General features: G+C 49.2%; 1 protein-coding gene across 1 annotated transcript in view; it reads left to right on the top strand.

Annotated features, from left to right (window-relative positions):
• Nucleotides 1-5,417: 5,417 nt before the first annotated feature.
• The window catches only part of ALDH4A1 (aldehyde dehydrogenase 4 family member A1), a 30,143-nt gene continuing 9,058 nt past the window's right edge, over nucleotides 5,418-26,502 (top strand). The window contains exons 1-11 of the mRNA XM_060259587.1: nucleotides 5,418-5,435; nucleotides 8,268-8,384; nucleotides 8,831-8,923; nucleotides 9,557-9,604; nucleotides 10,527-10,682; nucleotides 11,031-11,180; nucleotides 13,579-13,653; nucleotides 15,152-15,339; nucleotides 19,751-19,824; nucleotides 22,483-22,679; nucleotides 26,192-26,239. Coding sequence (XP_060115570.1) covers nucleotides 5,418-5,435; nucleotides 8,268-8,384; nucleotides 8,831-8,923; nucleotides 9,557-9,604; nucleotides 10,527-10,682; nucleotides 11,031-11,180; nucleotides 13,579-13,653; nucleotides 15,152-15,339; nucleotides 19,751-19,824; nucleotides 22,483-22,679; nucleotides 26,192-26,239 — 1,164 coding nt within the window. The remainder of the gene's footprint in view (nucleotides 5,436-8,267; nucleotides 8,385-8,830; nucleotides 8,924-9,556; nucleotides 9,605-10,526; nucleotides 10,683-11,030; nucleotides 11,181-13,578; nucleotides 13,654-15,151; nucleotides 15,340-19,750; nucleotides 19,825-22,482; nucleotides 22,680-26,191; nucleotides 26,240-26,502) is intronic.

Genomic DNA, 26,502 nt, shown 5'->3' with positions numbered 1-26,502 from the left:
TGCTGTTCTTCCCTGTGTAGCCGCTTGCTTTTCGTTGCCTTTCCTTTGGGGCAGCCTTCGTGGAGGGGGAGGGGGGCTGGAGCTCCCCTACGCAGTACAGAGGTGGGGGTGGGGAGGTTTCCTCTCTGCTGGTCTTATGGCAAGATAGGAGTCTCTCCATTCTGTTCTTTACCCCCTTGCAATTCTGCTCGGCTCCCCCTTCTAGGTAGGACGGCTCCCCTCCCCTGCCTTTATGACCCCTGCTCCCCTCCCGGGTCGAGGTTTTGCCCCCTTGGTTTTTTGGGAGGTGAGCCAGCTCCCATCTAGATCAGCCCTTCCCTCTTGCTGCGTTGCTTTCACTTTCACAATGGGCAGGCTGAGCCTTTGGGGTGGGGCTGGTCTGGCTTGGAAGCCGTGGCCATGGGGGAGAAGGGGGGCTCTGTGCATTTTTGTTGCCCCCCCCTAGCGTGTGGCGCTGCCAACCTCCAGGTGGGGCCCAGAGGCCTTCCAGAATTACAGCACATCTCCAGAAGTCAGGAAAGAGTTCCCTTGGGGGGAAATGGCTGCTTCAGAAGGTGAACCCTTCAGTTTTCTTTCCTTCCCCTTCTCAGCCCCTGCAGCTCCACCCCCAATCAGGAATTTCCCAATACACAGTTGGCAACCCTGAACGGGCTGAACAGCTGGATTCTTCCAGTCTCCACTCCTGGCAGACTCTGAATTTTCAGTCCTTTGCCTGGACCCAGAACCTCCCCACACTGCAAAGTGCAGGTCGCTGAGCCTGAATGTTTAAAGTGGGGGGGGGGGGGGGGAATGATCAGAACCCTGATCTGCTGCTATTGGGCAAGGCTCCCCCCTTGGAAGAAGGTGCAGGAGGTATTGTGGCATTTCCTCAGCCTTGCCTTCCAGGCCCTATATGGCCGAGGACCTGCCTACCTTAGGGACCGTCTCTCCCCGGATAAACCCCAGAGAGCACTGAGGTCAACAGGGAAGAACCTGCTGACTATTCTGGGCCAAAAGACGTAAAACTCCAGAGTACCCGTACTCGGGCTTTCTCCGTTATGGCTCCACAGCTGTGGAATCAGCTTCCAGAAGAAATGCGGGCCCTGCGGGACTTTGAACAGTTCCGCAGGGCCTGCAAGACCGTTCTCTTTCGAATGGCTTTCCCTGAGTAAACTGCTAAGTAAATTCACCATCTGAATAGCACCAACATACTAATATTAACTTATTGTTTTTAGAATTTTAATAGTTTTTAATTATCTGTTGGTTTATATTGTTAGTTATAACTCAATGTATTTTAACTCAATGTATAACTCAATGAATTTTGTTGTTAGCCGCCCTGAGCCTGCTCCGGCGGGGAGGGCGGGATATAAATAAAATGTGAATGAATGAAGCAGAATGAATGAAGCAGGGTCAGAGGGTCAAAGGCTTTGCAACCCAGCTGTGGGCTGAAGCTTCCGGCACATCTGGGGAGTTTGAGCCATAAGAGAGCACCTGGCTCCTTTTTGGGATGATGTCATTATCATGTTTCAAAAGGGAGTGGCCCATCAGCTGTGCTAAATGGAGCTTCCACAGCCAGCTGCAGTGTGCTTACAGGGGAGAAGACTTTCTCAGCTTCCCTCACCCAACAACAGGAGGCGGCTTTGGCCCCTCTTTCCCCTGTGGGTGGGGGACACTTCCTGAGAGCATCTGGGAGCCCCCATGGGAAACAGGAGGCTGAACTAGAGGCCAACCAAGCTTGTCTGGTATTGTGTATTTCTAGAAATATTTCTCCCTTGCCCTTCGATTAAGGTTTCCAGTGCAGTTCATAGACAGAATCAGAGAATCATTTGGAAGGGACCTCCAGGGTTATCTAGTCCAACCCCTTGCACAGTGCAGGGAATTCACAAATACCTCTGCCCATGCACAGATATCTCCAGTGACCCCTGCTCCATGGCTAGGAGATGGCAAAAACTTCTAGGATCCCTGGCCAAAATGGCTGACTAACCCCAAAGTGTCAATCAGCATTTCGCTGGGCGTGTAAGAAAAGGCCAGGAGAACTAAGCCCTGATGCAGCCCTTCCCACCCTCCTTCTCATGATCTGCCTAATTCACTGAATCAGCAATGCTGTCAGGTGGCCATCTAGCCTCTGCTTAAAAACCTCCTTACAGATAAATACAGTTCAAACTCTGTTTCCTCCCATGTGAACCTACCTCTGCACTCTGGACATCTTTGGTTGCCCCCACTAGCTAACGTTAGACAGGCAGCTGCTGTTGCCAATCACCAGGTGGTGGCTGGAGGTCTTTTGCATTACGGTTGATTTCCAAGCAAGAGATCAGTTCCCCTGGAGAAAATCGCTGCTTTGGAAGGTGGGCACTATGGCATTGTACCCCGTTGAAATCCCTCCCCACCCCAGACCTCACCCTTCTCATTCTGCACCCCTAAAATCTGCAGGTATTACCACCCTGGAGCTGGCAACCCTACGTGTGGAGCCCAACACCAAAACTTTGGAACTCTCTCCACAGTGCGATTGGTCTGTCTCCTATCGGTGTCTTTTGCCATTGGTTGAAGACTCTTTTATTTCGTCTGACATCTGCCCAGTCTGAGATAATGGCCCTCCTTCTAACGTTGTCTGTTTATGTTGTTTTAATTGAATCATTTTATAATTTTAACTGTGTTTTTAATTCCTCAAAATGTTATGATTTTTTAAAATGTGTGCTGTCTTGTAGAACCTACATGGGTGGAAGGGTGACATAAAAATGTTTCAAATAATAATTTGAGATGATAATTTATTGTAGCTTAGGCTACAATCAGATTTGTTTAAGCACCTCTTAAAAGGTGCTACGGGAGTCTTTACTATTTTGCAGCAACAGACTAAAATGGCTGACTCCTCTGGATAAAATAATGATGATAGTATTCCATTATTATTTCATGGATATCCCAGCACAGGAGTTTGGGATCTGGCACCCGCCTCTTCAGATGCAAAGAATCATCCCTCGTGAAAATCAAACAATATCATTACAATCTCCTTGGAACAGCAAGAAATTCAGACAACAATATCAACAATATTCAGAAAACAATATCATTATAATCTCCTCAGAACAGCAAGAAATTCTTCTTGGAACAGCAAGAAATTCAGACAGACAGAAGAGAAGTGGCGAAACATTCAGAGCTCAGAAAAATGCAGTAAAACCATTTTCACTTGGCATCAGTGGTTATAATTAAAAGCCTCAATTACTTTATAGCTCTTTAATCTTTATCCACAGATCAGCCATTGTAGATATAATGCCACAAAGCTGACCCTGAAGTGCTTGTGCGTGGTGGCAGCGGGCCTACAATGCAGCCGCCCTCCGTTGTCCTAAATCGACGCCTGGTACTCAGAAGCTGTTTCTTTATCACTCCCGAGACCACTTTCCTTGTCCTGCCCCACTAAGAATGTGTGCTCTCTTTATCTGTCCCACACCTCTCCTTATGACCCTTATCGCAACTAAGGAGTGCTTAAACTTATCGGCCTGGCAAGTGATAGGAGCTGTGTGAGACAGAACGGCTGTCCGGGGAAAGCAAACACAAGCGGCTGGTCTGTTTCCCTCCTGACACTGTTGAGAGCCGCTTCTGAGTTTATTAGAAGCTGAAGTTCCTTCTGTGTGCGGTGCGTTGACCACCTGATCTCAGGCATGCTAAACGGCCCGGCCTTTGTATCGGAACACAGCAGGCTCCGGTGTCTGGCAGAGGCATCCGGTGTGCTGACCAAACTTTTTCCACTCTGGACTTTGGGCTTCAAGAGCAGGGATTTGGAAGGACGGATTTGCAGAAGCGCTGCCTTCTTGAGAATGTTTTGTGTGCAAAAAGGCTCCTTTCTTGGCTGACCCCACGGATTTGTGGTCGTGTCTCTCGCCCAGAGTGTGAGCCAGCATGGGTTCAGCTTATGCAATGAGCCATAACAAAACTTCTTTGAGACTTGTACAAAGTTCACAGAAAGAAACATAAGAACCTTACTGATTCAGATATTTCAACCCTGCTTTTCTCCCCAATGGGGACTCGAAATACCTTTGTCTCCTAGATCCCCATCTAATCCCATCCAACGGTGATCCATGCTATGGTCACCTCGAGATTGGACTACTGCAATGCCCTCTACATGGGGCTGCCCCTGTGTCGAACCCGGAAATTGCAGCTGGTGCAGAACGCTGCCGCCCGGCTGTTATTGGGGCTCCCAAGATGGGAGCACATTCAGCCGGGACTTCGGGCTCTGCACTGGCTGCCAATATCCTACTGAGTTCGGTACAAGGTGCTGGTTATTACCTTTAAAGCCCTATATGGTCTAGGACCTGCCTACCTAAGGGACCGTCTCTCCCCGCATGTTCCCCAGAGAGCACTGCGATCGGGATCTCAAAATCTTTTGGTCGTCCCCGGGCCAAAGGAGGCCCGCTTGAAGATCACAAGGGACCGGGCCTTCTCTGTAATGGCTCCATTTTGGTGGAACCAGTTGCCGGAGGAGGTAAGGGCCCTGCGGGATCTTACTCAATTCCGCAGGGCCTGTAAGACAACCCTCTTCCGGCTGGCCCACAACTAACCGGCCTTGTATCCTTGTATACCTGTATACCGACTACTGAATATCGAATATGGAACATCGAAATGTTGAAGACGGTATACCGAATCAGTATTTGAATTTGAATAGAGTGTAGCTTTACGACCGCTGTCTGATTTTAACGACATGTACATTTATAACAAACGTTGGATTTTAATTATTTAATGAAATGTTAATTTTATAGTGTAATTTATTTTTATGTTAGTTTTACATATGTTGTAAGCCGCCCTGAGCCACTCGATGGGAAGGGTGGGATATAAATCCCAGATAAATAAAAATAAATAAAAAATAATAGTCTAACCACTATTCCAGGGGTGTCAAACATGCATCCCGGGGGCCAATTCAGGCCCCCAGAGGGCTCCTATCAGGCCCCTGAGCAACTGACTGTCATCTGCTTCCTTCTCCCTCTCTCTTGTTTCCTTCTGCATCACAGCTTGTTTTGCAAGGCTTGCTCAATTGCACAGGAGCTACAGAGCAAAGCCTATTTTCACTATTGGCTGAAGCTCCTCCCTTGGGGAGGAAGAGGGGGGATAGCTTGCTTCAAAGGAAGCTCTGGCTCTTTCCTTCCGTCCTCGGGATCAGGAGGGGGAGGAATCTCAGCCAATAGAAGGAAGAGCTCTGCTTGTTCAACTCAGAGAGCATGGATCGCATGGGAGAGATACAAAGAAAGCACCTTTAAGACCAACAAGTCTATTTATTTATTTATTTTATTTATTTAGGATTTATATCCCCCCCTTCCCACGAAGTGGCTCAGGGCGGCTTACAACAAGTCTAATGTTTTAAGCACGTTTTTAAGTTTTTTTTTTTTTTAAATCTTTGTGTCTGTGTCCTTTATAAAGTTTATCTCTGCTACCTGGCATTATATTGGATGACAACTATGGCCCAGCCCAACAAGGTCTCATTTATGTCAGATCCGGCCCTCATACCAAATGAGTTTGACAGCCCTGCACGTTACCACTCTGACCCCTCTGCATCAGACCCAAAGTTCATCTAGTCCAGCATCCCTTTTCCCTGCAGCGGCCCACCAAGTGCCCACTCCTGTCTTACCCGCAGCAATTGCTGTTTAGAGGTATGCTGTCTCTGAACATGGAGGTTCCATATAGTTGTCATGGTTAATAGTCGTTGAATCCTCCAACCTGTTTTTAAAAACCATCTTGCACAGCAGCACCTGTTGCTACATCTTGGGCAGTTGGGTCCATAGACTTCTGTAGCTCCCAACAGCAGCACGGGAAGGGGGGATTTTATTGGGCTATCTCATAAAAGGCCGAGCGCAGAAGAATAGATGCTCTTGAGCTGTGGTGCTGGAGAAGACTTTTGAGAGTCTCTTGGACTGCAAGATCAAATCAGTGCTAAGGAAAATCAACCCAGACTGTTCCCTGGAAGGTCAAATGCTGAAGCTGAAAGACTTTGGCCACCCAATAAGAAGGGAGCACTCCCTGGAGTGCTGGGAAAGACAGAAGGCAAAAGAAGAACGGGAAGACTGAGCGCAGAAGAATAGGCGCTTTTGAGCTGTGGTGCTGGAGAAGACTCTTGAGAGTCCCTTGGACTGCAAGAAGATCCAATCAGTCAGTCCTAAGGGAAATCAATCCAGATTGTTCCCTGGAAGGTTAGAAGCTGAAGCTGAAGCTCAAATACTTTGGCCACCAAATGAGAAGGGAGCACTCCCTGGAGAAGACCCTGATGCTGAGAAAGGCGGAAGGCAAAAGAAGAAGGGGACGGCAAAAGAGGAGATGGCTGGACAGCGTTACTGATGTAACAAACACGAATTTGAGCAGACTTCGGAGGATGGTGGAAGACAAGAGGGCCTGGCGTGACTTTGTCCAGGGGGTCGCAGAGAGTCGGACTCGACTGTGCGACTGAACAACGACAGCATCTCATAGGAGTCTAGATTGATTTGAATGCAGACAAAGCTCATCGCCTGTCACAAATTTTGCTACTTTAAGGTGCTCCTGGACTTTTGCTTTTTTTCTGGGTTAGTTGTGTTATTCTGTTGCAGCTGCAACAACAGAGTTTTGTGGCACCCAATAACTGATAATAAAAAGAGTCTTTGTCGCACAAGCTTCTCTGAGCCATACTTTGGGCTCTGGCTCCCGAAAGGTTATTAATTCACAAAGTTCATTATACGTTCACACTCCTCAGTTCTCAAATGGAATCCATCAAGTCCATAGGACGTTCAGTTTGCAGTCCAATATGAAGAAGAATAAGAAGAATTGCAGATTTATACCCCACTCTTCTCCCTGAATCAGAGACTCAGAGCGGCTTACAATCTCCCACAACAGACACCCTGTGAGGTGGGTGGGGCTGAGAGGACTCTCGCAGCAGCTGCCCTTTCAAGGACAACTCCTGGGATAGCTATGGCTGACCCAAGGCCATTCCAGCAGGTGCAAGTGGAGGAGTGGGGAATCAAACCCGGTTCTCCCAGATAAAGAGTCTGCACACTTAACCACTACACCAAACTGGCTCTCTGTGCAAGGCTACCTTGTCATAGAAAACATTTGACTTAAGTGGCTTGAAATAAAATAGGAGTGCCTTATCTAAAATAATTATTTGAAAACTTCAACTTAATTACACAACTAATTAATTGGACCTCCAAGCCATAGTTTGATACATGCTATCATTACCTGGGGCTCATTGAAGAAGAGGTCATTGGAATGAGGGATTATCTAGAATCGTCGTGTGGACTATGGCTGCATATTGGACTTCTTATGGTCTGGATGGATTCCATTTGAGAACTGATGAGTGTGAACTTATAATGGACTTTGTGAATTAATTTCTTTTTTCATTGGACTTTTATGCACTCTGATTGTAGCTTTAATGCTCCATGTTGTGGTGACAATATTGTGTACAATATAAGATTCTGCTATCATTAACGAAAATTGTTCTTTCTTTATATTCTTCTTTTGTGCTTTTACAGCTAGCAGTGTGTTGGGTAATTTTGGTCTTTCATGCTGTAATCGTTAAATAATTCTTATCCCGAAACGTTATGCCACAATCAGTTTGCTAATTATTAAGGAACTACAGGACTTGTTAATTATTAACATTAGTCGTAGTATAAGTAACATTAGTTATAGCATCCCATGTACAAACCTCCAGTTAGGGGGGGTTTTTATGGACTTTGTGGAGATACATTGCCAAATCTTAAGAGACTTCCAGTAAAAGCCCTAATGTTGATCCATCTTCCTATTTCTTGCTTTATGCCTTGAGATGTATTTTAGGAGGGTCTTAAAAATATTTCTCTTGTTGTTTGCCATGAACTCTCTTTCTCCCAAACTCGCTGTGCCCCAAACTGTCATTGTGCACCATCATAGTAAGGAGGTCTCACCAGAAATCCAGCTCCTCTTCTCTGGGTACTTCCATTTTTAGTGATTTGGGGGTGTTTATTCAGCCAAAACAAACTTGGGCACAATTGTTTCCCAGTTCTTTCCGATTAAGTGAGGAACTGTATAACTGGCAGACTCTGAAACCCAAACAGGAACTGTGATGACAGCAAAAAGAGGGGTTTTTTTCCCCCTTCCAGGGGCCACTGGTCCCTCTTGGATAGTCATTCCTTTGCCCTGTGACCTCCAGGACCTCGGGCAGAGAAAGCTTGTTCCGACAACCTTCAAGCTGGCATTGATTAAGATGCCAAGTATTGGAATCAGGGTCTTTTGCATCCAGAGCTTGTGCTCTTTGGGGGAGACGCAGGCACCTTTGGCCACATCCTGAGGGGCTCCCAGTGATTGATTAGACCAGCTCTTTTCCCTTCTCCAGGCTGCGATGGCGTCACTCTGTCACCGTGGAGGTGGCCAACGAGCCCACCTTGGAGTTCAAACCAGGAAGCCCCGAACGACAGGCTCTCCAGAAGGTATGGGGAAGGGAATCCCTTCATCTTCCTCTCCCCCTCTCTGATTTGTGTTTTTAGCATCCTTGCTAAGTCTGGCAGAGGGAGAGGTCTCTGTTAGGTCTCTTTTGTATGGCGTGTCCCACCCCTCTTTCTGCACCTCACCCTGATCTCAAAGAGTTGGCTGTGGGATTCCCCCAAATGCACTTCATCTTAAAAAGCAAGAGAGGGTGAGGGAGAAGTGGAGTCTTAGTATAGCCCTGTACTCCGTGAGCTCCATGAGGATTGGAGATCGGTCAGGGCTGTAGCACTGGGCGTAGCAGTTTTTCCTCCTGCCACCTCGGGCTATTTCCTTGATAGAAAGTGCCCCCCCTTGGGGCTGCTTTTAACCTAGGTAAGATGTGGGGAGGTGCAAATTCCCTTTGCGGCGCCTGCTGCTTGTGCTTTTATTGTGCCTTTTTGCTTTGTAGGCTCTGAACGACTTGAAAGACAAGACTGAAGAAATCCCATGTGTTGTGGGGGGTGAGGAGGTGTGGACGGCAGACGTGCAGTATCAAGTGTCGGTGAGTCCCACTTGCACCGTGTTGTCATCAGATTTCACCCCATTTCCAAAAATGGCAGGGAGTCAGAATTGGCAGCTGAAAATTTTGATTTCCAAGTTTTGTTCTGAAGGGCATTTAAAAGGGTGTGTGAGAGAGTGCTTAACTTTAAAAAAATGAAATCCTGTTGACGATGAAAATGAAGAGAGTATTATTAATTTGGCATGTTCATTCCTGTCCCCCCCCACCCCCCCAGCCCACCAGCATCCATCGCTGCACAGCTCTTTTCATAAAAGACCCAGGCTGGGAGTTCAGATGCTTTTGCAAGCAGCCTGGAGTCCAGGGAACTGCCCTTTCCCCAAATTTGTTTCAGCAGCAGTCTGCCGGGTGATCAGTTGGTTTGATTTTGTGGGTTTTTTCATTTCAAAGGCTTCTGCTTCCTCCCTCCCCAAGGCTGCCTTATAAAAGCAAACAGCAGAAAATAATGTAAACATTATCAATTAGGACATTTAATAATCCATTAATAATGCATTGCAATCTAGTTTTTGATGAAACACAGTTGCTAAAACTTTCTCTGGGGACTGCAGAATTATCTTGGAAATGTTTTATTTTCTTTCACTGAGACTGCATTCAAACTCTGTTTCCTTTCCCCTACAGCCTTTTAAGCATTCACACAAAGTCGCCAAATACTGCTATGCCGATAAGGTGAGTACCTGCCCCAAAAGGAGCTTGCCTGCTGCATCTCTGTATGGTTACTGCTTCTTTCCTACTGATCAGTCTCTACTGCAGAGGTGGATAATTGTCATGCCTCTCTTTCTCTCTGGGTTGCTCAGTCACTCCTTATGAAGAGCTGCAGCAGAAGGACTTGTCTTCAGAAGAGGCTGTCTGTTGTGTGTCTGTATGAGTCTGTGGTTGTGGCTTTATAAAAAGGCTTGGGTCTAGCATTGAACATCTAACAGGCTCTAGGAAAGGGGTGTCAAACTCATTTGTTACGAGGGCCGGATCTGACATAAACAAGACCTCCTCAGGCTCGGCCATGTGTGCACCTATTTAAGACTAGGTAGCAGATATATAAAGTTTATAAAGTATTAGCACTCCTTGATCTTAAAGGTGCTTTCGTTGTACTTCTGCCATGGGATCCAGGGAAACTCTGGTTCTTTCCTTTCCTCCCCAGGAGACCGGGGGGGGGGCGGTGGAGGGACTAAAGCCAATAGGAGGAAGAGAAGTTTGGCTCAGTAGCTCTGCTGTGAGATGGAGAAAGCCTGGCAAAGCAAACTCTGCCTCCCACCCTTCCTCCCCAAGGGCGGAGCCTCAGCCAATGGAGAAAATAAGAGGTTTTGCTCTGTAGCTCCTGAGTGATTCAGCAAGTCTTGCAAAGCAAACTGTTATGCAGAAGGAAGCAAGCGAGAGGGAAAAGGAAGCAGATGACAACCAGTTGCTTGGGGGCCTGAGTTGGCCCCTGGGCCACATGTTTGACACCCCTGCTCTAGGCAGAATGCCTGGGGAACCCAAAGCAGGGTGGAGGGTGGAAGGTGCAGGATTTGGTGGGCAGGGAGAGGGCTGGTGGGAGACTGGCTTCACCTGTTGGATGCAGTACTGCAGTGTGGCTCTTCTCCTTGCCAAACAGGACTTGCTGAACAAAGCCATCAATGCTGCCCTAGCTGCACGGAAGGAGTGGGACCTTCGGCCCATCCAAGACCGGGCGCAGATTTTTTTCAAAGCAGCCGACCTATTGAGTGGGCCCAGGAGGGCTGACGTGCTGGCCAAAACCATGATCGGCCAGGTGAGCTGAGGGGCGTGAGCAGCTAGGCTGGAAATCTGGTAAGCAGCGGCTGCAAGGGATTGTGGGAGCAGCGGCTGCAAGGGATTGTGGGAGCAGGTCTGGGACAAGCAGCCACAATTTGTCCTCTGGGCTCTGTTCTTATGAACAATTTCACCTGGACAAACCTTCCCTTTGTGGTTCCTCTCAGGCGTGGCATGCTCAGGAAGAGGGCCCCATTCGTCTAGCCAGTGTGGGGTAATAGTTAAGGGTGGCTGTGAATCGAGGGTGCTTTCCACGCATACAAAGCATCCATGAAGAGCTTTTCTCTTTCTGAAAACTGTTGCGCTCTTTCTCCTGACTCTTTCCTAGGCAAAAACAGTCATTCAGGCAGAGATAGACGCAGCTGCAGAGCTGATCGACTTCTTCCGCTTCAATGCCAAATACGCCGTGGAACTGGAACAAGAGCAGCCCCTCAGCGTGCCTCCCAGCACCAACAGCATGGTGTATCGGGGGCTGGAGGTGTGGGGAAGGACCAGACCGGGGAGGGGAGGGAGGCACGGCCTCTGTGGCTGTTGATCCTGGGCTGGAGTCCAGCCTTAGGTGGGGGGGGGGGGTTGAATGCGGAATTAAATCTTTAATTTTCTCCCCCCTCCTTCTTTCCAAAGAGCACACAGAGGTCCTCCTGCCCCTCTCCCCAATTATATCCTCACAACATTGGGAGGTAGTTCAGGTTGGACTTCCCCATATAACAGCACTTGGCCAATGTTTAAGTTCTTAAAAATGGAGCCTGTATGGATGCATGGGACTGCATGCACTTCAGCCCCCTGTCCCCCCCTGCATTTGAGACCTTCAGCATCCTCATTTTGAAATCCCCTCTAAGCAACTGTGCCCCTTCTGCCCCAAACCCTTTCCTGATGACCCTCATGATCCATCCCCCCCCCCCCCCCCGAAGCCTCTTTTCAATGAAGGAGGGATGGTAGCTCAGTGGTAGAGCATCTGCTTGGTAAGCAGAAGGTCCCAAGTTCAATCCCCGGCATCTCCAACTCAAAAGGGTCCAGGCAAGTAGACGTGAAAAACCTCAGCTGGAGACCCTGGAGAGCTGCTGCCAGTCTGAGTAGACAATACTGACTTTGATGGACCCAGGGTCTGATTCAGTAGAAGGCAGCTTCATATGTTCATATGTTCAACTATGGGGAAGGATGGTGGCTCAGTGGTAGAGCGTCTGCTTGGTAAGCAGAAGGTCCCAGGTTCAATCCCTGGCATCTCCAACTCAAAAGGGTGCAGGCAAGTAGGCGTGAAAAACCTCTGCTGGAGACCCTGGAGATCCCTGCCTTCCATTTCCTCCCCCCCCCCCCCTCAGTAGAAGGCAGCTTTATATGTTCATATCTCTTGAGCCTCCCTGCCCCCGTTCCTGCTTGGAAAGCCACACACACACACACACAGCAGGGAGCAGGGACTGCTGTTAGAAACATAGAGCTGGTAAGGACACCAATGGCCATCTAGTCCACCCCACCCCCCGCACAGTGCAGGAAATTCACAGCTACCTCCACACCCAATAACCCTTCTCCATGCCCAGAGGAAGACAAAAAAACCTCCAGGAACTCTGGCCAATTTGGTCTGGAGGAAAATTCCTTTCTGAGTCCAAAGTGTGGTGATTGGCATTTCCCTGGGCATAAGGAAGAGCCAAAAGAATGGAGTGTTGGTCATTCCTTCCTGCCCTCCTTACTGTCTGCCTAAGTTCACAAACTGAGCATAGCTAGCCTCTGTTTAAAGAACTCCGAAGAAGGAGAACCCACCACCTCCTGAGGAAGCCTGTTCCACTGAGGAGCCGCTCTAATGGTCAGGAAGTTCTTCCTCATGTTGAGCTGGAAACTCTTTTGATTTAATTTCAACACATTGGTTCTGGTCCTACCTTCTGGGGCAACAGAAAACAACTCCACTCCCTCCTCTGTATGACACCCCATCAAATACTTTTGTTCGCCTTCTTCTGTCTCTCACTCTCTGCAGTTGTTGGCCCACATTGGCAGGGCTGTGTGTTCTGCCTGCCACAAAAAGAACCCCAAATTCGGTGCATTCCTTGGCGTAGTGGTGTAGTGCCAGTTTGGTGTAGTAGTTAAGTACATGGACTCTTATCTGGGAGAACAGGGTTCGATTCCCCACTCCTCCCCTTGCAGCTGCTGGAATGGCCTTGGGTCAGCCATAGCTCTGGCAGAGGTTGTCCTTGAAAGGGCAGCTGCTGTGAGAGCCCTCTCAGTCCCACCCACTTCACAGGGTCTGTTGTGGGGGGAGAAGACATGGGAGATTGTAAGCCGCTCTGAGTCTCTGATTCAGAGAGAAGGGCGGGGTATAAATCTGCAATTCTTCTTCTTTTAAATCATCAAGATGGGTAGCCACGTTAGTCTGTCTGTAGCAGTAGAAAAGAGCCGGAGTCCAAGAGCACTTTCAAGATCAGCAAAATTTGCGGTAGGGAATGAGTCACTGCAGTCACTTCTTCAGAGATCTCCTACTGGACTCTTCCCTACTTTCAAATTATGCTTTTGTTCCAATTGCTTCTCTTCTTTTGCTAGTTATGGGGAAGTCCAGGCTCCTGGGAACCTTCAACAACCCTCGCTTCCCCCAGCTTCTGGGCTTATCTTCACTGTCCTGAGGGCTAGCCACTTTCCCTCCTCCTTTTGCAAAAAAAGAAAAAAAGAATAAATAAAAGCGGAGAGCAGAGGTTTGAATTCAGCACTCTGTATCCCCTTTTGCGGCTTTCTGTGTTCCTTTGAAATCCCACCCCCTCCGGTTTAGGATAGAAGCTAATGACATTCCGGCAGGTCCCTCGGCTGGCTGGCATCTTGGTCCCGCCTCTTCCTTGACAAGCTTTTCGTCTGCCGATTGCAGCGTGTAATTCATCCTTTTCTCCCCACTCCTGCAGGGTTTCGTCGCTGCCGTCTCTCCCTTTAATTTCACCGCCATCGGAGGAAACCTGGCAGGGACTCCTGCTTTGATGGTGAGCATCCGGGCGTCGGGGACACCGTATCTCCTGCCAGCGCCGCTCGGCTGTTCTTAAGGGGAAGGGCTCTTTTGCGTGGGATCTATCGCCGGAGCCAGCCGTCTGGGGGTCCCTCCTGACAGCTGAGCCGAGAATCAAAAGAGAAATATTTCGGGGCTTGATTATTATTTTTTTTAAAATAACAACTTTAGAGAATTTCATAGGAAGTCAGAAATTCTTACAGTGATGGCTGCTAACCAGTCTGGCTTTAAAAGGAGATTAGACTGTGCAGATGAGAGGCTCGGTCGTGGCTGTTAGCTGCGATGACAGAATGGAGCCTCCATGGCCAGAGGCAGTGTACCTCTGAAAGCCACTTGCTGGGGAGGAAATAACGGGGGGACACTTCGGCTCTGTATCTCTGCAGGGAGGACATTCAGGAGGCAGCTGGGCAGCCACTGTGGAAATGGTGCTGGACTTAGACTCATAGGTCGTTTTCGCACTCACCTTAATCAGCATCGACGACCCTCTTCACCGCGCAGGATCTGCGCGGATTTCGCACTAATTGCCGCGGAGCACCCGGAAGAGCCGGAAAGTCCCGGTGCTTTTGCGGTGCAAACTGAAACCGCCAAAAAGCAGTTTCCGTTTGCGCCGCAAAAGCGCTGGGACTTTCCGGCTCTTCCGGGTGCTCCGCAGCAATTAGTGCGAAATCCGCACAGATCCTGCGCGGTGAAGAGGGTCGTCGATGCTGATTAAGGTGAGTGCGAAAACGCCCATAGAGTTGGAAGGGACCTCCAGGGTCATCTAGTCCAACCCCCTGCACAATGCAGGAAACTCACAAACACCTCCCCCTAAATTCACAGGATCTTCATTGCTGTCAGATGGCCATCCAGCCTCTGTTTAAAAACCACCAAGGAAGGAGAGCCCACCACCTCCCAAGGAGGAAGCCTGTTCCACTGAGGAACCGCTCTAAACTCACAAACACCTCCCCCTAAATTCACAGGATCTTCATTGCTGTCAGATGGCCATCCAGCCTGTTTAAAAACCTTCAAGGAAGGAGAGTCCACCACCTCCCGAGGAGGAAGCCTATTCCACTGAGAAAATTGTGAGGAAGTTCTTCCTAACACTGAGCCGGAAACTCTTTTTGATTCAATTTCAACTCATTGGTTCTGGTCCTACCTTTCGGGGCCACAGAAAACAATTCCACACCATCCTCTGTATGACAGCCCTTCAAGTACTTAGGTGGACCACTGTTCTGATCCAGTAGTGTTTTTTGCAGCGTCCTCTAGAGCAGCGTCCTTTGCTTGGATTCCTGGGATGAATCTGATTTAACTGAGGGGGAATAAGAGACCCTGGTAGGAGTCCCACTCTATTCCTCCTGTTTAAGGACATGCAGTGCTTTTTTATTCCTTTATCTACCATTGATCTGGCCTTCTCTGGGGTCTCAGGGAGGCCTCCAAAAGAGGATTGAAGTGAGTTTTTGTTGTCTCATCTCCTCCTTCCCCCCCCCCTCTGCCAGGGTAACGTGGTCCTCTGGAAGCCCAGCGACACGGCCATCCTGTCCAACTATGCCGTCTACAAGACCCTCTTGGAAGCCGGCCTCCCTCCCAACGTCATTCAGTTTGTCCCAGCCAGTGGGCCTGTGTTCGGTGACACGGTGACGGCCTCAGAGCACTTCTGCGGGCTCAACTTCACCGGCAGCGTCCCGTGAGTTGGGGGTGGAGGGGCTGTGCTCAGCAGTCCCACTTGCTGCTGTTTCATGAGGTGGGGGCCGGAAACATTTAATGAAAGGGGTCGGGATTTATTTGTTCAATTTATAAACCGCCCTTCCCCAAAGGGGGCAGCGTACACCAGGCTAAAGCAAACAATAAGAGTAAGTTAAAATATCAAGTAATCGGTTCCAGAATAAAGCCATGTTGCAGAGATGTCTTTAAGCTGGGGTCTTTCGTTTAACCAGTTTTTTAAAACAGCTGCATTCAAATTCAGCAACACCTTAGAGAACAACAAGATTTTTAGGGTAGAAGTTTCTGAGAGTCAGAGTTCCCTTTGTGTCTAACAAAGGGAACTCTGACTCCCAGAAGCGTCTGAGTAGATAACTCACTGAAAATGTCAAGACAGTGTGCGGTTGCAATAAAAAAGGCCAACGCCATGCTGGGAATTATTGGGAAGGGAATTGAAAACAAAATCAGCCAGTGTCATAATGCCCCTGTATAAATCGATGGTGCGGTCTCATTTGGAATACTGTGTACAATTTTGGTCGCCGCACCTCCAAAAGGATATTATGGCATTGGAAAAAGCGCAGAAAAGGGCAACTAGAATGTTTAAAGGTTTGGAACACTTTCCATATGAAGAAAGCTTAAAACGTTTGGGGCTCTTTAGTTTGGAGAAACGTTGACTGGGGTGACATGATAGAAGTTTTACAAGATTATGCATGGGATGGAGAAAGTAGAGAAAGAAGTACTTTTCTCCCTTTCTCGCAATACAAGAACTCGTGGGCATTCAATGAAATTGCTGAGCAGTTGGGTTAGAACGGATAAAAGGAAGTACTTCTTCACCCAAAGGGTGATCAACATGTGGAATTCACTGCCACAGGAGGTGTTGGCGGCTACAAGCATAGCCAGCTTCAAGAGGGGATTGGATAAAAATATGGAGCAGAGGTCCATCAGTGGCTATTAGCCACAGTATATTACTGGAACTGTCTGGGGCAGTGAGGCTCTGTATTCTTGGTGCTGGGGTGGGGGGAGCAAAGTGAAAGGGCTTCTAGACCCACTTGTGAACCTCCTGATGGCACTTGGTTTTTTTTTTTTTTTACCACTGTGTGACTCAGAGTGTTGGACTGGATGGGCTGTTGGCCTGATCCAACATGGCTTCTCTTATGTTCTTACGTTCTTATGTCTACCCCCAAAATCTTGTTGGTTTCTTAAGTTGCTCTTGGACTTGAATCATTGGAGGACATCGGGGGTGGAGCAGGAGCAAGGGTGTGACAAGCGCAATTGAACTCCAAAGGGAGTTCTGGCCATCACATTGGAAGGGACTGTGCTCCTTTTAAATGCCTTCCCTTCATTGGAAATAATGTAGGGGGTCACCTTATTTTGGGGTTCATAGAATTGCACCCTCTGGTCCAATCTTTTTTAAACTTTGGGGTTTTTTATATGAGATGCATCAGACACTGTGCTGAAATTCTGGTGCCACTACTTCCAAAGACACCCACCCCCAAGCCCCAGATAAGAGTCCACACACTTAACCACGATGGCTGACACAAGGCCATGCTAGCAGGTGCAAGTGGAGGAGTGGGGAATCAAACCTGGTTCTCCCAGATAAGAGTCCGCTCACTTCACCACAATGGCTGACCCAAGGCCATTCCAGCAGGTGCAAAGGGAGGAATGGGGAATCAAACCTGGTTCTCCCAGATAAGAGTCTGCACACTTAACCACGATGGCTGACCCAAGGTCATGCTAGCAGGTGCAAGTGGAGGAGTGGGGAATCAAACCCGCTTCTCCCAGATAAGTGTCTGCACACTTAACCACTATGGCTGACCCAAGGCCATTCCAGCAGCTGCAAATGGAGGAGGGGGGAATCAAACCCGGCTCTCCCAGATAAGAGCCTGCCTTCTTAACCGCTACACCAAACTGGCTCCCTATTAGTATGATACAAATCAATGGATTTGTGTTAGCATGCACCCCTTCCTCCCTTTTGGAAAAAAAAAGAAGGCTGAGATTCCACCTTCTGTGCTGAAAGTCATGTTTGCTGCACTTCCTGTTTGGAAATTTCCACTTCCTGTCTGTAGCTCCACAGGCAAAGCAAAAGAGAGAGATCCAAGCGGGCAGAGAAAGATGATTCAGTCCTTTCTCCCTTGTGCCTCCTCTAGCCCCCCTCCCGCCCCATTGCCTCTTTTTGATTCCAAGTGTGACCAAACCCCTGCTTTTCAAAACAATAAAAATGCTAATGGCCTCACACCAGGAGTTCCACTCGCTGGTACTAATTTATGAGCTCCCCATCTTTAAGAAGCGAGAGGCGCAGCCAACCATAGCGACGTTCAGAGGTTTCGTGGAGGCCTCTGTGCTTTTTAATAGTCTTGCAGCCTTTGGAATCAGAGGCTGGGGGGGGGGCAGTGAGGAGAAGCAGGAGAGAGACTGGGGGGGTGGAAGCAGCCTTCCCCCCAATCCGGAAGAAGAAGGCACCTGCTGAGAAGTAGTTAGGCAAGAAGGAGATGAGAATTTAGCATTCCAAGGGAGGAGATTCCTTCAAGGGAGGTGCAGGATCAAGTTCCTAGTCCTTGTAGGTAGGAGATGGGTAGAGTCTAAAAATGCCAAAAGGTGACCTTTGTATCCTGCCTATACTGTGGTCCTCCTTTGCCCCTGGGCACTAGTAGGGGAAGACTTAACAAGACCCCCTGATCCCTGCCCCAAAGAATTTGCCATCTTTGACAGGGCAGAGATGTGCCACAGGATCAAGGGCTCTCTCTGTTTTGCGCAGGGGTATTTGTGAAAGGAAACGGGCAGGGGTGGGGGGGGTGGGGAGAGGTGGCATCATGTGGGCGTGTCAGAAGAGAGGGTGTTGCAGGCCCAAAGAGCAAGCAGCAAGGAAGAGTGCAGAGGGAGCCAGAAATGTCACCTGTGCTAGCAACTGGAATAAAAACTGCCATCCCTACGAGATATCGTGATGTGAGATGGCTAGGCTGGGCAATAGGTGAGGGCATAGTAATCTGAGTGCTGTTGAGTTGTCTGCTTTAAAATGTTTGTATTGTATTTATTGTTTGTATTGTATGAGAGCCAGTTTGATGTAGTGGTTAAGTGTGAGGACTCTTATCTGGGAGAACCGGGTTTGATTCCCCACTCCTCCCCTTGCAGCTGCTGGAATGGCCTTGGGTCAGCCATAGTGGTTAAGTGAGCGGACTCTTATCTGGGAGAACTGGGTTTGATTCCCCACTCCTCCGCTTGCAGCTGCTGGAATGGCCTTGGGTCAGCCATAGTGGTTAAGTGTGCGGACTCTTATCTGGGAGAACCAGGTTTGATTCCCCACTCCTCCACTTGCAGCTGCTGGAATGGCCTTGGGTCAGCCATAGTGGTTAAGTGTGCGGACTCTTATCTGGGAGAACCAGGTTTGATTCCCCACTCCTCCACTTGCAGCTGCTGGAATGGCCTTGGGTCAGCCATAGTGGTTAAGTGTGCGGACTCTTATCTGGGAGAACCGGGTTTGATTCCCCACTCCTCCACTTGCACCTGCTGGAATGGCCTTGGGTCAGCCATAGTGGTTAAGTGTGTGGACTCTTATCTGGGAGAACCGGGTTTGATTCCCCACTCCTCCACTTGCACCTGCTGGAATGGCCTTGGGTCAGCCATAGTGGTTAAGTGTGCGAACTCGTATCTGGGAGAACCGGGTTTGATTCCCCACTCCTCCACTTGCAGCTGCTGGAATGGTCTTGGGTCAGCCGTAGCTCTCTTATCTGGGAGAACCGGGTTTGCTTCCCCACTCCTTCACTTGCACCTGCTGGCATGGCCTTGGGGCAGCCATAGCTCTGGCAGAGGTTGTCCTTGAAAGGGCAGCTGCTGTGAGAGCCCTCTCCAGCCGCACCCACCTCACAGGGTGTCTGTTGTGGGGGAGGAAGGTAAAGGAGATTGTGAGCTGCTCTGAGACTCTTGGAGTGGAGGGCGGGATATAAATCCAATGTCATCAGCTTCTTTATTGTTTTATTATGTGTGTGCTCCGTCCTGAGCCCTACGGGGAATGGGCAGAATAGAAATTTACTAAAATAAAAATAAATAAATGGTTGAGCAGGACCTGGGTAGCCTAGATCTCAGACGCTATGCAGGGCCAACTCTGACAGGTACTTGGATGAGAGACCTCCTTGGAAAACCACGGTTGGGAGGCGGGGCAGGCTTTATTCAGCTACCTTAAGTAGGGATCAGTTACCAGAGGTCACCATGTCTTCCAGGTGCAGACAGACAGACGGACATAAAACTACAAAAATATTAAAAAAGGAAAAGAAAGAAGGAAGTTGTTGAGCGGGAGTGTGCTTCACTCAGTGTCTTGACCTGTGGAACTCACTGCTGATGGAGATGCTTTCTGTGCCTTTTCTACATCAAGCCCTTTCACTGTCTCCCTCTCCCCTTTTCAGAACCTTCAAGCACCTCTGGAAGCAGATCTCTGGAAACCTGGACCGGTATCGCACTTTCCCAAGGCTGGCTGGAGGTAAGAGAGGGGATCCATGTGTTTGCTGTAGTGGTTAAGTGCACAGACTCTCATCTGGGAGAACCGGGTTTGATTTCCCACTCCTCCACTTGCAGCTGCTGGAATGGCCTTGGATCAGCACTGGCAGAGTTGTCCTTGAAAGAGCAGCTTCTGGGAGAGCTCTCTCAGCCCCACCCAACTCACAGGGCGTCTGTTGTGGGGGAGGAAGGAAAAGGAGATTGTAGGCCACTCTGAGACTCTGGGATTCAGAGTGGAAGGTGGGACGCAAATCCAATGTCATCTTCTCACTCCTCCGTTCCCTGACAGCAGTGCTGCATATGCACACATCGCCCGTTTTGACTGCTGGAACATGTGGCGACTGCAGTGATGCGAACCGTGCACTGGCGGTCAAAATGGCCCATCTGTCTACTGCCAAACTCAGAAGGGAACTTCTCACGTTTGTGACGGTCAGTTGTCGAACGAAGTGTGATTCATAATTTGGTGCATTCATAATCCACTGTGGCTGCAGTTTTCCAGATTTGCCAGAGGCGGCTTTGGCACAGTTTTGGGAAATTCCAAGATCTTTTCACTGACTGAAAAATCTGTTCCTGCTGCAATGGACACACAGTGGTGGGAAGCCACTGAAAAAGCCTTCTGATCCAAGTTCCTTGGAGAGACACCATAGGAATTTTCTACATAAATACGCCACATAAAAGCTAACGGGGTCTGAACTTGCTGAGACCGAGAGGGAAAAAACTGTTGGCATTGTAGTGGACAATTCAATGGAAGTGTCGACCCAGTGGGCTGCAGCAGTGGTGAAAAAGTCAAATTCAGCATTAGGGATTATTAAGAAAGGAACTGAGAATAAAACAACCAATATTTTAACACCCCTGTATAGTTCTATGGTGCGGCCTCATTGGGAATACTGTGTACAGTTCTGGTCACCGTATCTCAAAAAAGGACACTGCAGAGCTGGAAAAAAGTACAGAGGAGATCATTAGAGGGTTGGAGCACCCCCCTAGGAGGAAAGGCTGAAAATCCTGGGACTCATCGATTTAGAAAAGAGGCGACTGGTGGAGGACGGGACATGGTAGAGCTTTATAAAATTATGCATGGGGTGGAGAGTCGATAAAGAGACATTTTTCTCCGTCTCCCAAAGTACTAGAACTTGAGGGCATCCAATGAAAGTACTGAGCAATAGGTTCAGGATGGACAAAAGGAGATACTACTTGACACAAATTATATGTGAAATTCACTGCCAGAGGTGCAGTGGTGGCCGCAGGAATAAACTCTTTTAAAGGAGGCTTAGATGGATTCCTGGAGGAGAGGTCTATCAGTAGCTGCTAGCCATGGTGACGGAGGGGAACCTCCTCCTTCAGAGGCATGAAAGATAGGATGCTGGACTAGATGGACCACTGATTTGATCCAGCAAGGCTCTTGGGATGTTCCTATCAGGGGAAGGCCTTGGCTGCAAGCCTTCTTGTTGGACCAGCAGGGCCCTACTTATGTTCTTATACATGAAAAACTTTTGGGCAGACAGTACTCTCTCTCCTCTCTATCCCCGACGCTAGAACTTGGGGTTACCCAACACAGTTGATGGGCAGTGAATTCAAGACACATGAAAGGAAGTCCTTTTTTCACACAGCAAATAATAAACTTGCTGTGTGATAATAAACTTGCTCCCTGCTGCAAGATGTAGTGATAGTTGATGGCTTTAGAATGGGAAGAAGCACACGGGGGTGCTTTTTTTGTAGTAGGAACTCATTTGCGTATTAGGCCACACCCCCTAATGTAGCCAATCCTCCTGGAGCTTCCAGTAGGCCCTGTATGAAGAGCCCTGTAAGCTACTGGAAGATTGGCTATATCAGGGAGGTGTGGCCTAATATGCAAATGAGTTCCTGCTACAAAAAAGCCCTGCTGTTACCCATCTACATGAAACTTCCAGGTACAGAGATGGTGTACCTCTAAATACCTGTCATTCAGCATGGGGTGGGAGGCACAGCAGAGAAGGTATGATGCCTTTGTGCCCCGTTTGTGGGCTTCCTGAGGTATCTCGCTGACTGCAGTGAGAGAAGAAGAGGAGAGAAGAAGAGAAGAAGAAGACTGTAGATTTATACCCTGCAAGAGCTCTGGCTGACCCAAGGCCATTCCAGCAGCTGCAAGTGGAGGAGTGGGGAATCAAACCCGGTTCTCCCAGATTAGAGTCCACTCCCTTAACCACTATGGCTGACCCAAGGCCATTCCAGCAGCTGCAAGTGGAGAAGTGGGGAATCAAAACCCGGTTCTCCCAGATTAGAGTCCGCGCCCTTAACCACTATGGCTGACCCAAGGCCATTCCAGCAGCTGCAAGTGGAGGAGTGGGGGAATCAAACCCGGATCTCCCAGATTAGAGTCTGCTCACTTAACCACTATGACTGACCCAAGGCCATGCTAGCAGCTGCAAGTGAAGGACTGGGGAATCAAAGTGAAGGACTGGTTTTCCCAGATAAGAGTCCACTCACTTAACCACTACACCAAACTGGCTCTCCAGACAAAAGGTTTTCAAGACCTGTCCAGATGAGAAGGTTCAGGTGTCTGCCCGAGCGGCGTCCCCTCCTTTGGCCTTTCAGGGCTGCCATAGAAGAGGAGCTCTATCCCCCCCCTCCTGCACCCCTTTCTAATTTTTGCCTTTCTCTTCAGAGTGTGGCGGGAAGAACTTCCATTTTGTGCACGCCTCAGCCGACGTGCCCAGCGTAGTGAGCGGGACGCTGCGCTCCGCATTCGAGTACGGCGGCCAGAAGTGCTCGGCCTGCTCTCGCCTTTACGCCCCCGATTCTCTGTGGCCCCGCATCAAAGGCCTGCTCCTGGAGGAACACGAGAAGATCAAAGTGGGAGACGTGAGCCCCCCATTCGCCGGCTGAAGGGTTTTGCTGCTCCGCGGGCGGCTGATGGGATTAGGAGCTGTGCGGGCTGGCGGCTAATGCCTATTGAAGGAGCGGCTTTATCCACTGGTTCTCCCTCCCCTCGGTTGCCCCCCCCCTCGGCTTCCAGCACTCGCGCTTGTCCTTTCTGTGGGTGCGATTAGAAATTAAGTTGTAGTCATTCGCGCCGAAGGAATGATTACAGTCACGGACTAATTGAAAAGGGTTTCGTGGCCCCCTCCGTCCCAGAACCCCAGATATGGCCTGTACCCCTCACCCCTGAGAAGGAGAAGAACCTGGCTATATATCACCAGGTTGAGTCAGACCGTGGGGCAACCTGGTACTTATTTGGGCCCTGGGCCAACTCTCCAGGGTCTGAAGGAATGAGAGGTCTGTCTTTCCCAGCATCAGGATGGGATTGGGAGTTGTCTGAGCTGTGGCCCCTCCTTGCAAGGCTGCCTTCTTCCCTTGGGGAGGCCCGTGGGCCCCTCTGGCTCAGTCTTGGGGTTGCCAGGTTCCAGGTGGCCCCTGGAGATATCCAGCTGGCAGAGATCAGTCCCCCTGGAGAAAAGGGCAGCTTTAGAGGGAGGATTCTCTGGCATTCTACCCTGCTAAGGCCTCTCCCCAAACCCCGCCTTCTCCAGACTCCACCCCCAAAACCTCCAGGTATTTCTCAACCCCGCGCTGGCAGCCCTACTCAATCTGGCCTCCTCTGATGGGCTCTGGGACAGAGAAGGGCCTTTCCCAGTGCCGGCTTCCAGTGGAGAACTCCAAGTGGGAGAGACCACCCCAGGTTGATCTCTGTGCCCCTCTCCAGAAAGCCACCTTTGACTGAGGCTGGTTGGTTGTTCGCAGTTGGGTGGTTCATTTAGATGTTGCTTTTCTGCCAGTGCATAAGGAGCCCCGTGGTGCAGCGTGGTAAAAACTGCAGCATTGCAGCCCAAGCTCTCTGCTCACGACCTGAGTTCAATCCCAGTGGAAGCTGGGTTCAGGTAGTCAGCTCAAGGTTGGCTCAGCCTTCCATCCTTCTGAGGTCAGTAAAATGGGGAGAAGGTGTAGATGCTTGGGGAAGGCAATGGCAAACCACCCTGTAAAAAGTCTGCGGTGAAAACGTCGTGATACGACGTCACCCCATGGGTCGGCAATGACTGGTGCTTGCACAGGGAACCACCTTTACATTTTTTTCTGCCCGTGCAGCTGAGGTGGTTGAGAATTCCAAAGGACTGCCTGCAATATAGGACCCCAAATGAAACGGGGCAGAGAGAGGCAAGGAACCCGGCTCTGGAAGGAATAAGCTCCGTTTTCCAGGCAGGCCGACGGAAGGGCCTCAGCGTCTCTCCGCCTGTTCTAGTTCAGTGTCATCTCCTCTGACTGGCTCTGGTTCTGGTTCCCCAGGTCTCAGGCCGAGAAGGCTTTTCTCCCACCCCTTCTGCTAGAGCTCTCTCCAGCAGGAACTCCACAATACTGAGAATTCCAAATTAGTGCTGCTCCCCCCACCCCCAGTGTCTGTCCCCCCTTCGGAAGGCCTTAGAGAAAGTCACATCCTGGCAAGCCCCTCCCCATAAGTGTCCTGTGCATTCTGGGGCCCTGGACAGGCAGAGAGCGTGGGGACAGGATAGTACCTGTCGGTTGCCTGTGAGCTCCACCTGCACGGGGAGATGGTAAGCCACAGGTGAGCTCACAGATGTTTCTCATGCAGGGCAGGAGTTGAAAGTCGTGCCTTGCTGAATTTTTTAGAGTGAACATGTTTATTTTATTATATTTATATCCCGCCCTCCCCTATCGAACTCTGTTCATCTTGTGAGCAAACATTTTTGGCCTGCTTGCTGATGTGGGGAGTGGGGTCTTACCCTGTGGACAGTTAGACTTCTGCCGTGTGTTTTTTTGAGCTCAGGGTAGCAGGGGATGGGTTCCCCGCGAGTATCTTCGCGAGAGCCCTGTGACTAGCTTTGCAGCCTGGTGGGGATTTGAAGCCAGGCCTCCTCAGTTCCCGCCTGCTACTCAGTGCCCGTGTGAATAAAAAAAACCTCTCTAAGCAACACCATAAATTTTAAACAAGACAGTGTAATGTAGAGGTCAGTGGTGTGCTGACAAAACTTGCACATAGAACTTCAAATAGAAAGCATGTAGCAAAAGAAACATAAGCAGAAGACAATTCAAAAGCAAAGATTTTGGGTTTTCATGGCTGGTAACATCATTAGGGTTTGTAGACTCTTTCGGGCTCAAGTGCCGTGTTCTACTGGAGAAAGTTTTTCTTACAGACGTTTCGTTCTCAGCTGTGGAGAACATCCTCAGTGGCGTTGCAGCCGGAGCAGGCGCTCAGACCTTCTTGGCTGCTGTGCATTGAGTGGGGCCAGGGCTGCTGGAGAGAAGAAGGCATTTTCATCCACCAATCTTGGTACCCAGCTCTGCAAAACACCCTACAGACTATATATTGCAGAAAGTCACAGAACAACCAGCACATTCCACAGAACAATCAGCACAGTCAACAACCATCTTCCTTATCTTCACACCCCTTCCAACCCTCCCAGCAATTAACACAGAACAATGGTCACATCCAACAGCCAGTTTCCTTATCACTACCCTTCCAGGAAGCCCCACCAAACAATGGGCACATCCACAAACCAATTGCCCTTTCATCACACCCCCTCCAGCCTAGAAATAGCAGCTCTCCAGCAGCCCTGGCCCCACTCAATGCACAGCAGCCAAGAAGGTCTGAGCGCCTGCTCCGGCTGCAACGCCACTGAGGATGTTCTCCGCAGCTGAGAACGAAACGTCTGGAAGGAAAACTTTCTCCAGTAGAACACGGCACTTGATCCCGAAAGATTCTACAAACCCTAATTCAAAAGCAGTCTTTCCAATCACAAAGGAGTGACCGCAGTCCAGTATTTAGTTCATGGAACTAAAAGAAGCCCTTCCAAAGACGTCTGTTCCTAGATATCAAGGCGTTTCATCCTTCTTTCTTCAGTTGGGAGGCTTATTTATCACTGGAACCCAATCTTTACAATAAATTCACAGGAGACCAACAAGGTTCAGAACATGTCTGTAAGATTTCCAGGAAATTTCCAGGAAATCTTACAGACATGTTCTGAACCTTGTTGGTCTCCTGGAAGGGCTTCTTTTAGTTCCATGAACTAAATACTGGACTATTGGCACTCCTTTGTGATTGGAAAGACTGCTTTTGAATTGTCTTCTCTTTTTTTTGTTTTTTTGCTACATGCTTTCTATTTGAAGTTCCATGTGGAAGTTCTGTCAGCACACCGCTGACCTCTACATTACACTGTCTCGTTGCGTAAAAGTTATGGTGTCTCTTAGTGGGTTTTTTTATTTACACAGCTGTACGCTAAGATCCGATAGTTTTGCTGCTAGTCAGTGCCCAGCAATTGGCATGAGACTGAATAACCAATATCTGGACCGATTGATGAGCATTTTGGAGGGCAGGCAAAGCTGTGCCGTTCACTGTTTCTCTCCTTTGGTCTTCTCTCTAGCCGGTGGAAGATTTCCAAACATTTTTTTCTGCTGTGATCGACCAGAAGGTATGGGCCTCATTCTGAATCCGCAGAAGGTCTGTCTATCCAGGGGAATGTGCCCCTTGGCCTCTTTCTTAGCCTGGGCTCTGTGATCTGTCTTCCTGATTCCATTCCCTGATCCGTATCCCAGCTTTTTCTCCGGCTTCTTTCTTCCATCACTTGCTATCTCCACCTCTCAGGAGCTGAGCTCCATTACTTCCCTTTTGCCGAGAGAAACCCCGCTGAGATTACGGCTGAGCCGGCAAATGCTTTCTTTAAAAACGTATTTT

This window comes from Heteronotia binoei, chromosome 18 (assembly GCF_032191835.1).
Source record: "Heteronotia binoei isolate CCM8104 ecotype False Entrance Well chromosome 18, APGP_CSIRO_Hbin_v1, whole genome shotgun sequence".
Lineage (NCBI taxonomy): Eukaryota > Metazoa > Chordata > Lepidosauria > Squamata > Gekkonidae > Heteronotia > Heteronotia binoei.
This window is presented reverse-complemented; position numbering and strand designations above follow the sequence as displayed.